The following is an 11,367-nucleotide window of genomic DNA, read 5'->3' on the forward strand; positions in this document are numbered from 1 at the left end:
ACCTGACTCCATTAGTCAGTGTCATTATTGAACTGAATTGTCAGACTTGCATTTGGTGCCTAAAGAATAGAATTGGATGGGAAGTTGGTTGGAAGACAACATACACTTGCATTTTGGATTTCTGGATTTTCAAACTATTTCTGTATCAGATGATACCTTTTATGTGAATTATAAGTTCCTTGAAATTTATCAGTGTTTAAACATTTCCCCGTCCACTTTGTAAACTTTCCCTACTTTAAGTGGTACTCTGATAATAAAATGCATGATTTTCTTTAACTATATACATTATAAATTAGGCTTAAGGCAAGTTTATATTACAGAAATATAAATAAGCTGTTGTTGAACGTATTCCTCCTTCCAATTACAATTTTCCTGATGGATTTTTTTGTACTTGTATCTTCTGTTTGCATGGAAAAGCAGTTTGGTCATTTACACTTGAGTTTGATGGCATTGAGGCTCAGCATTGATAATGACTATACAGAAACTTAGTATCTTTTATCCTTCTCTTTGGAGAAGGGAATGGCAACTCACTCCAGTGTTCTTGCCTGGAGAATCCCATGGACAGAGGAGCCTGGAGGGCTAGTCCATGGAGTCACAAAGAGTTGGACATGACTGAAAACTGAAACACACATCCTTCTCTTAGGGCTTCCCAGGTGATTCAGTGGTAAAGAATCTGCCTGCATTGCAGGAGACGCAGGTTTGAGCCCTGGGAAGTTACACACGCTTGCCAAACTATTCTCTCATGCAGCCCCCAGTCATTTCTCCCTCCTCTTATTTAATAGGAATTATTGTGGTACTGATTGTTCTTTTAGTACTTAATGTCAGAGCTATTCTAAGACACTAGATGATTTTCTTTTAATGTGTATATATGTTCTCTTCTCAAAAAGATATTAGTTCTAACATTATTTGAACTTTTTTGGCAATCCATCGTATAGCTCTTCAAAGTACTTGGTATTTTTATTGAATGCATAAATAATTACATATATATCTTGCAATCTGAGAAGAGAAACTTATTCTCTTCTTAGATATTAATGATGTCAAGCGGCTGAAACCTGGCTACCTGGAAGCTACTGTGGATTGGTTTAGGAGGTACAAGGTTCCAGATGGAAAACCTGAGAATGAGTTTGCTTTCAATGCAGAGTTTAAAGATAAGGTAAGGTGTCGCTCAGAACTGTAGCTTTAGGCCTATCTGTATTGAGACATAATTTAACCATATTTTTACCATCTAAAGACTATATGACCATAAAATAGATGTTTAAAGACACCAAGACAGGCTTTATGTTGATTTGTTCGTTTAAATGGTTTTCTTCCATTTTTGATACAAGGAAATGATTCAGAAGAGAGGAAGCTATCATGCTTTGGTAAAATGTTGATAATAAGAAAAGAACAGGGATGTTCCCTGGTGGTCCAGGGGTTAAGATTCTGTGTTCACTGCAAGTACCATGGGTTCTAGCCCTGGTTGGGGAACTAATTCCACATGCCATGCACCGTGCCCAAAATTAGAAAAGGAAAGAACTTGTTTCTGTTATTCTAATGAATATCTCTTTAAATTTTAGAACTTTGCAATTGACATTATTGAAAGCACTCATGACTACTGGAGAGCATTAGTGACTAAGAAAACTGATGGAAAAGGAATCAGCTGGTAAGCATTAACTCTTTTCTCCATGTTAACACACAAAGCAGACTAGCTTACTCCAGATACATTAATAACCTTCACTTAGGAAAGAGATAACTGGTTTTATCAGTACTTACGTCAATAGGAAGTGTAGACTGAAAGAAAAACCACACAACGTAAAGGTTGTGAGTTACAGTTTATTTGAGGACTATAGCCCAGGAGACAGCCTCTCAGATAGCCCTAAAGAACTACTGCAGAGATGTAAGGGAGAAGCCAAGAGAGATATAAACTTTTTTTTTTTTTTTTTTGCTGGGAAAACATGTAATCAAGCATAAAAAGATGACTGCTAATCATAAAGAAGAGGCATCTCAAGTTAAGGATTTCAGTGCTTTTCTATGTATGAGAAGAGGCAAGAATCTGGGGTCATTTGAAATTTTTTCTTAGAAATTCATGTTAACTATCTAGGAGCCAGTATACCCAAATCTTTCTTGTTCTTCTCCATCCTGAATTCCCCTCAGGGCACACTGTCAGCAGGTAACTATAGTGGCTAACGGCTTGATCCTTGTAGAACTGGAATATAGCAGGCAACATTTTTTTCTTTGCAGAAAGTTAAAAAAAAAAAAAATGCCACAAAGATACTCTGAATAAGTACAAACTAAAATTATAAAGGGGAGTGAGATCAGAGCTTTGTAAGGGTAACTGGGGAAAACTGCCTAGCATCAGGGTGCTCAGAATGGGTTGAGTGCAAGGGTTGGTATTCTCTGATGTAAATATGTAGGATCATCACAACTAAACCAGGATCTACCATGCACACTGAATTAACTACTACTACTACTTCTGCTGCTAATAACAATAACTAATACTGATTGAGCAGTTAATATTTGCCAAGCATGCAACAGAGATACAGGGAGATTAAACTTAACCAAGGTCATACCACAGTTAAGTGTTTTGGAGTGAGGACTCGCATCCGAGTCTGTGTGGCCCCAGCTTATTTTTAGTATAATATACTCCCTCCTTTTAAAAGATTATAAGAGAATGGCCACCATTACCACTTAACTAGTGTTGTTCTGAAAATACTAGCTGATGAAGTAAATAGGAGAAAGAAATAAGATGCAGGAATACTGGAAAAGGGGGAAGCAAATTGTTGCAGATGATGTGACTGTGTACCCAGAAAACCCTAGAAAAAAGAATTCCATAAGGTAGATGATTATAAAATGAGTATATATGCACATTGCTAGCTTAGTATATGAACATAACAGAAACTATAATGGAGGAAAAGATCCCATGTAGAATAGTATTTAAGAAAAAAAAGTATAAATAAGAAATATGAAGGACCCAGAAGAAGAAAACTTTAAAACTCTATAGAGAAATATAAAAGATGTTAAATGTAAAGGTATCATATATTCATGAATAACATTCAGTTTCATCTAGAAAAAAAAAACTGCATGTCAGAATAGTGAGAGAAATCCTGAAAAAAAACAAGGGTGTAGTGGTGGTGAGGTTTGCACCAAGTGCCTATTTAAGAAGAAAATGAGGATAGATCTTTAACTTGCCCTTTACATTCCTTTCTTCCTCCAGATATGCACACTGGCAACCACCCTTATGCTGTGGCTGTTTTTCATTTCTGAAAGGTGCTGTAACCAGGCAGGTGCTCCACAAGTGCCCTGTACAAATAGCCCAGCACCAACCAGTGTCCTTAACCCCAGCTACTTTATACCCACATGTTAATTGGCGCTGGCTGCCAGCATGAGTTTGCAGCTCTTATGTCAGTGTTTAATTCCAGACAGATAAATTGTAATGTGAGAAAATTCTAGAAAAAGACTCAGTGAATTTAATTCATTAGCTTGTAGTAGGGAAGACCTTTCTAAACAGAAGACAGACTCAAAATCCAGAAAAGAAAGATTTACGATTTTTTAATGTATCAGGAGGCAGTTCTTCCCAGTTTTTTCTTAACACCTGACAAAGGACTAAATTTCTTAATTTATAAATAAATTACTCAAATTGATAAGAAGAAGGAGTTATGGAGAGAAAAAGATAAAGTAAGTTTACATATAGGAAGATGTGCAGCCTCACTTTATAATTTAAAATGCAGCTCAGAAAGATAGCGTTATCCTTCAATAGATGTGTGAAATTTTAAAAAATTAAATGATAGCCTGGAGTGGCAACATTTATATGTAGTTGTGAGAGTTTGGATGGGTACAGCCTTTGTGAGGGCAGTTTGACAGTAGTCAGTTCCTAGTTTTTTGTGTGTCTTTTTTTTTTTTAATTGGAGGGTAATTGCTTTACAATGTTGTGTTAGTTTCTGCTGTATAACATGTAAATCAGCCATTAATCTCGAAATTTTAAATTCTTGTATTTCTTTGTAGCACTACTACTAGGAATGTATCCTATAGAGATAGTCCTGAAAGATGTATGTACAAGGATGTTCATTGCAGTGTCATTTATAATATCAAAAAAGTTAGAAACAACCAAATTTTAATGATTAAGCAATTCATAGAACAGTATATGGCACATTATTCTCTATATGTTGATATGGAATGATGTCCAAAATATATTAAAATGAGAAAAGCAAAGTCCGTAGCAGTATACTTATTATAGTGTGATCCCATTTATGCAAGGTAAGATATACATACACACCCCAGCATCTGTTTATATTATAAATTTCTTTTCTGAAAAAAAAAAATAAATAAATTTCTTTTCTGGAGGGAGAAAAGAACTATAGGAAATTCCCGGGAATCTTCTGTAAGTCGGGATAATGTCTTGTAAAATAAAAACATCTGTCTTTCCACACACATAAGGAAAACTGAGCACACACACCTTTGTATGAAAATGTACAATCATGAGACTTTGCTTTTAATAACTTCTCTATTTTGTGGTATCCTATTATTTCTATGGAAATGGCCTTAGTGCACGTTAAGTAACAGGTAGCTGAATATTTTTTATTTTTCATAGAATATTTTTGATCATAACAACATAATAGTATATAATAATTCAATATGAAGGAAATTTTGCATCATAGTTAACCAAAAAAAGTTTTAAAAAAATCACTCTAATCTCAGTTTTTCCATAGATACTCTTAGTAACATGTAGAGTTTTCTCTTTTTACAGTCCTTTTTAAGTATATTTTCAAAAATAATCATATTGTATGTATAATATATGGGCTTCCCAGGTGGCACAGTGGTAAAGAATCCATCCACCTGCTAATGTAGGAGACACAGGAGATGTAGGTTCGATCCCTGGGTCGGGAAGATCCCCTGGAGTAGGAAATGGCAGCCCACTCCAGTATTCTTGCGGGATAATCCCATGGACAGAGGAGCTTGGTGGGCTATAGTCCATGGGGTCCTAAAGAGTAAGACAGAATTGAGCAACTAAGCATATGCACATATATAATATATACATTTTGTTTTGTGGTTTAGAAAAGTTAACACTGCAAGCATTTATGTCATTATATATATAATATTTTATAAATATTCCATCTGTATATTGTTCTGTCTGATGGATAAATCATTTTTAATCATCTCTGTTGTTGGACATTTTGGTAACTTCCAGTTTTTCAATCTTATCAATAGTGAAATCATGTATGTTGAACATCTTTGTACATAATTATTTAAATTAGAGTTTGGAGAGGTGGAATTTGTCTATCAAAGTGTATGTACTTTTTAAAAGGTTTTGGACACATTTTTTTTTTGGTGGTAGTTTTACATTTTTTTTCTTTTTTTATTTTGTTGTGGACATTTTACCAGATTATTTTTCAGAAATATTGAACCAGGTGTTGCTCCTGCCAGGTGTCAACACCGATAGAAACCAAATTTTTGTTTTTTTCATTTTATCTAATTAGAAAAAATAGGTTTCTCATTTTAATTTGCATTTCTTAGCTCTCTCAAAGAATTAGAAAGCACTCAATCACAGATTTTAAAATCTGAACATGTTAAAGTATTTGAGTAAAATCTACCTTAAGAATAGCTGTATCTTGCCAAAATAATCAGAATGTTTAATATAGGTGAGAAATCTTTCAACGACACCAAACTTGAATCTCACCTGACCTACCAGCTTCAACTTGTTATTTTAAACACCAGTTTTAATGAGAGAAGTTTGTTAGTGTGACACTTTCCCTTTGTGTAACAGCATGAACACCACGGTGTCTGAGAGCCCCTTCCATTGTGATCCTGATGCTGCCAAAGTCATTGTGGATGCTGTAAGTAAAGGCTTCCTGGAAAAAAAACACACACAACGGCCAAAAAATATGGTGTTGAATGGGGAGGGAAAGTACGTTCAATAAATATTTGAGGGTGTCCTGTACGTCTGTTATGGTGTGAGGTCTTGAAATTACAAACCATAAACTCAAGTAGACGTTGGACTGAGGGAAACCTGAGGAGAATCCTAGTCAACCCTAACCTGGGCAGATAGCAAGGTAGGACAGTTTGTAAGACTCAAAATGACTCTAGAATGTTCTAAATAATCCACGTGTCTGAGTACTTATCATAAGCCATTTTTCACAAGAGTACCAATGGAAACTTACTTGGCGTGCTCATAGCAAGGATGGAGAAAGTCATCAAATTTCAGGTACCATTCCAAGAGTGGTTTGTAGTCCTAGAGAGACTTTCATGTGAGGTAATAAATCATCCATCAAAGAAACAATCTGATTTTGATTAACCTAAAGACTGAAGCTTGTTTAAAATTATTCTCATTTATAATACTAGACAAGAAAAACAAAGAAAATGAGGTCTGACTTTACTGACTTGTAAACAAGGTAGTACAAGGGAAAAAGACAATTTAATGAGAAGCCAGTACCTTTAGATTTATTTTTATTTGTGTATAAATTTTGACAAAGTTGAGATAAATTAGAAGGGAAAAGCCATTGGTTAACAACCGTTACTTTTCAATAAGAATATTCTGCCTACATTTTATATATATGTATGTATATATAAAGTCTATATATACATGTTTTTTAATTATTTCAAAAAAACATTTTTATTAATTATTCTCCTGTGTATCATTAAAAGCCAAGAGGTTTTGAATTTGTTAGCATTTCTTAGCAGTAGAGCAAGCTTTGCATTGTTCCCATCTGGTGTAAATTATTTTTAGAACTTAAAATTTGAGATAGTTGTCTTTTGTTCACATTCCTTTTGATCTTTCTGTCAATATACTTTTTTTAGCTTATTCTTTTTCTGGAATTAGGCTAATATATTTTAATACTGTATTTTAGTTACCACCACCGTGTGAATCTGCCTGCACAATACCAACAGATGGTAAGATCTGTATTCTAGTAAAATTACATTAAACGTTTTGCATTAGTGTGGGAAATTACATGTATATCTCTAGATATACCTTACATACCACATACATACAGAGAAAGGAGAAGGGGGAGAAGCACATGCTCAGTGTCTTGAGGCAGATGTGGGGAAAAGGTGGCTGTACGTACCCCCTTTAGTGCCGCCCCCAGTGACAGCAGTTTCCAAGTCATCACCCACTGTTCTGAGTTCCTCATGGAGGATAGATGCCTCATGGAGGTAGATGCCTCGTGGAGGCTGGAGCAGGCTGGGCTCTGCATCCCTGTCTGGCCATAGGCTGATGCACCCAGAAAACAGTTCTTTCCATCTTTAGATATTAGAATTCTCTGTAAGGTTCTTCTGGTGAGAATTGCCTGTAGGATCAGCCATCAAGAGTAAGGATGTTTAGTTGCTCAGTCATATCCGACCCTGCGACCCCATGGACTGTAGCCCACCAGGCTCCTCTGTCCATGGGATTTCCCAAGCAAGAATACTGGAGTGGGTTGCCATTTCCTTCTCCACAAGAGTAAGGATGCCCCAAACAAAATACTGATAAATTACCTGTTTTGGTAATTTAGTGAAGCTGTGCATGTATGTAGATTTGTTTTAATGTAATCCATAGCAGGATATATCAAAGCAATGAATATATTATTCACTGTTATATGTTGGGTGTAATTTTGATTCCTAACAGGGATTCTAATTTGTTTATCTTTTTCCTGACTACAGTGGATAAGTGGTTCCATCACCAGAAAAACTAAGGAAGTTTCTCTGGAATACAAGCTGATACTGCTGCATCCTGCTTGTTGGAAAGTGTTAGATGTCAAAGTAGTAGCTTTTCCAAGCTTTAAATTTATAGAACTAATCAGTCAGATTCTGCTGTCACCAATCCAATATATTCATACGTTATCCATCTAAGAGCATTTGTCATGTCAACTAAAGTAACTTTTAGTTCCTGCTTAAATATCAAGGCGGTTGTAGTTTGGAAGTCATCTGTGACTGAGTATGGAAGATAAGTACATATTGGATGTATATGTTTGCCATGGGTTAGGAAATAAAAATTATTTTGTTTCAACTTGGTTTATGATATTTTTATTTTAATCTGAAGCCGAACACTACCAAGCAAGCTTGGGTGCTGTTTGGTATTTGCTTTCTATGACTGATCTTATAATTCAGTTTTATTAGACTAAAAACTGACTTTATTTTTTTAGGCACCTGAAAATGAAATCGCTTATATTTACAGTAGTTCTTGATACTCTGCTCTTACCTAATTCCTGTCGTCCCATTGTGAACCATCAGTCAAAATAGTTCTGTGATTAAATTTGTGACTTCGGAGCTCTGCAGACCTGAGATTTTAATCCTACATCATCTACTTACTTAGCTCTGTAATCTCAGGTTAGGTACCAAACATCCAACTCCAGCTCCCTCATTTGTAAAAGAGATGCAATTTGTGTAAAGGCATTATTAAGCATTCAGATTGTTTTAATCGAAAATTTTTTTTGAGATCATTATAAATTCACATGCAGTTGTTAAGAAATAATACAGAGACTTTCTCTATACCTTTTCCCCCAAAGGTGAGAGTTTGTAAAGCTACAATCTAATAATACAACCAGGATATGGTCCTGAGAGTCTACCCATCATCCTCAGATTTCTCAGTCTTGCCTGTACTCATCTGTATGGTGTGTTTTTCTGTATAATAACCTGTGTGGGCTCCTGTGTCCTACAAGATACTTAACACTTCTAATATCACAAAGACCCCTGGTTTTATCTTTTTATAACCACACCCATCTCTCATGTCCTCCCCACTTCCCATTCTTAATCCCTGACAACTACTAATCCTTCATTTCTACAATTTTGTCATTTCAAGAATGTTATGTAAGTGGTATCATACAGTATCATACAATACTTCAGGGGATTGACTTTTTTCCACTCAGCATAACTCCCTGGAGATTCATCTAGATTGTCACATGTATCTATAGTTCATTCTTTTTATTCATTCCTTTTTATTGCTGAGTAGTATGGTATGTATGCCAGAGGCTGTTCACCTTGGAGACCTGCATATATGGGTGTGGCCTAGCGTGAGATTTACACCCTCTCCCCTGGATGTATGTACTGTTTTATGGTATGTATAAACTATTTCATCCGTGAAGGACATCTAAGCTCATTCCAGTTTCTGACTATTAAAGCTGCAAGGACTTACCTGTAGTCCAATGGCTAAGACTCCACACTCCAGGGCAGGGGGCCCGGGTTTGTTCACTGGTTAGGGAACTAGATCCCACATGCTAAAGCTCAGGAGTTTGCATGCCACAATCAAGATCCCACCTGCCACAACTAAGACCCAGTACAGCAAATAAATATAAAAAATAAAGCTGCTGTAAATATTCATGTACATATTTTTGTGTCAATATAACTTTTCACTGTAATTGCTAAGTCATCTCGTAGATGCATAGATTTTGTTTTATAAAATGCTGCCAAGCTTTTCTTGAGTGGCTATACTATTCTACACTTCCTATAGCAATGTATGAGTGATTCATTTTCTCTACGTCCTTGCCAGAGTTTGGTTTATCACTATTTTTATTTTAGCCGTTCTGTTAGGTGTGTAGTGATATCTTGTTGCAGTTTTCACATGCATTTCTCTAATTGCTAGTTATGTAAAACATCTTTTCCTGTGTTTATTTGCCATCTGTATATCTTCTTTGGTTAAATATTTGTTCCTACCTTTTATGTATTTTCTGATTAGATTTTTTTTTTTTTTACCATTAACTGTTGAAAGTCCTTTGTCAGATATGTAGTTGCAGACATTTTCTCCCATTCTGTGACTTTTCATTCTCTTTACATGGGCTTTTACAGAACAGATTTTTAAATTTGATAAAGTCTACTGTATCAAATTTTCCTTTTATGAATTATGCTCTTGGTATCAAGTTTAAGAATTCTTTACCTGGATCCCAAAGAGTGTCTCCAAATGTTTTATAGCTTTACATTTCAGTCTATGATCCCTTTTGAGTTTATTTTTGTATAAGGTATGAGGTTTAGGGCAAGGTTCTTTCATTCTTGCTACAGATGTCCAGCTGCTCCAGCACCATCTGTTGAAAGGTTATTCTCCCCTCAGTGTACTGGTTTTGTGCTTCTGTCGAATATCAGCTGAGTGTATTTGTGTGGGTCGATTTCTGGGTGCTCAGTCTGTTGCACTGATCTACGAGTCTAACCTGTCAGAACCATACTCCCTTGGGTACTCTAGCTATATGGTAAGTCTTACTACCAAATAGAGTGCTTCCTTCCACTTTATTCTTTAGTCCAGGGCGTGTGCCTTTTCATATAAAATTTAAAATACATTTGGACTATGCCTATTGTCTATGCCTAGGGAAAAAACCTTACTGGGATTTTGATAGGCATTGCAGTAAACCTACAGATCAGTTTTAGCCATGTGTTTAGACTCCTAATGTGTTTATGTCAGTGATTTCTAATTTGCTTCCATATGCTCAGAAAACAGAGTTCATATGATTTCAATTCTCTTTAATTTGCGGAGGTGATTTTATGGCCCAGGATGTGGTCTGTCTTGGGGAATGTTCCATAGTTGCTTTAAAAAAAAAAAATGTGGATTTTGGTGTTGAGTGGAATATTCTATTTAACTAAATCCTGTTGATTGGTAGTATTTTTCAGATCTTCTGTATCCTTGCTGGTTTTCTTCTAGTTTTATCAGTTGTTGAAAGGGAGGTGCTGAAGTCTTCAGTTACAACTGTGGATTTGTCTGTTTTACCTTTCAGCTCTATCAGCTTTTTCCTGTATTTTGAGGCTCTGTTGTTTGGTGTGTACACATTTAGGGTCTTTGTCTTGCTGGTGGATTAATCCTTCTATCATTGTGTAATGTTCCTCTTTGTCTGTAGTAATTTTCTTTGCTCCATAATCTACTTTATCAGACACTGATATAGTCACTCCTTGTTTTTGATTGTTTGCATGTTATATCTTCTTCTATTTTTTTACTCTCAACCTATGCATATTCAATTTGAAGTGAGTTTCTTATAAGTAACATACAGTTGAGTTGCGTTTTTATCCAATCTTTGTCTCTTAATTGATATAGTTAGACCATTTAGATTTAAGCTAATTCCTGCTGTGGTAATGCTTTATCCTGTTTGGGATTTGTCCTGGAAGTTTCTGTCTTTTACCAAATTTGGGGATTTTCCAACTATATTTCTTCAAATAGTCTTTCAGCCCAAGCCACACTCGCCTCTTTTTCTGAGACTGATAATATGAACAGTAGATCTGTTTCTAATTGGCAATCTAGTCGCAGCTCTAAGATGACTGCTTGAAAATCTTTGTCAAGATTCATCTCAGTATTGGCATCCATTGACTGTTTTCTCATTCAACTTGTGATTTTCCTGGTTGTTGGTATGATGTGTGACTGTTAATACCCTAGGCATCTTGTCTGTTAGGAGATGCTAGGACCCATTTAAATCTTTTATTTTTAGCAAGCATCACCCTATTTAG

At 35.6% G+C, this 11,367-nt stretch overlaps 1 protein-coding gene across 2 annotated transcripts in view; it reads left to right on the forward strand.

Annotated features, from left to right (window-relative positions):
- The window catches only part of PPA1 (inorganic pyrophosphatase 1), a 31,617-nt gene extending 23,660 nt beyond the window's left edge, over positions 1–7,957 (forward strand). The window contains exons 7-11 of one of the 2 annotated variants that reach the window (XM_043476717.1): positions 1,026–1,153; positions 1,557–1,642; positions 5,741–5,810; positions 6,822–6,864; positions 7,612–7,957. In XM_043476717.1, coding sequence (XP_043332652.1) covers positions 1,026–1,153; positions 1,557–1,642; positions 5,741–5,810; positions 6,822–6,864; positions 7,612–7,643 — 359 coding nt within the window. In that variant the 3' untranslated portion in view covers positions 7,644–7,957. Of the gene's footprint in view, positions 1–1,025; positions 1,154–1,556; positions 1,643–5,740; positions 6,865–7,611 lie in introns of both variants that reach the window. The other variant, XR_006270876.1, reaches the window with a different exon arrangement.
- The last annotated feature ends 3,410 nt before the right edge of the window (positions 7,958–11,367 follow it).

The sequence above is a fragment of the Cervus canadensis genome, chromosome 8, assembly GCF_019320065.1.
Source record: "Cervus canadensis isolate Bull #8, Minnesota chromosome 8, ASM1932006v1, whole genome shotgun sequence".
NCBI lineage: Eukaryota > Metazoa > Chordata > Mammalia > Artiodactyla > Cervidae > Cervus > Cervus canadensis.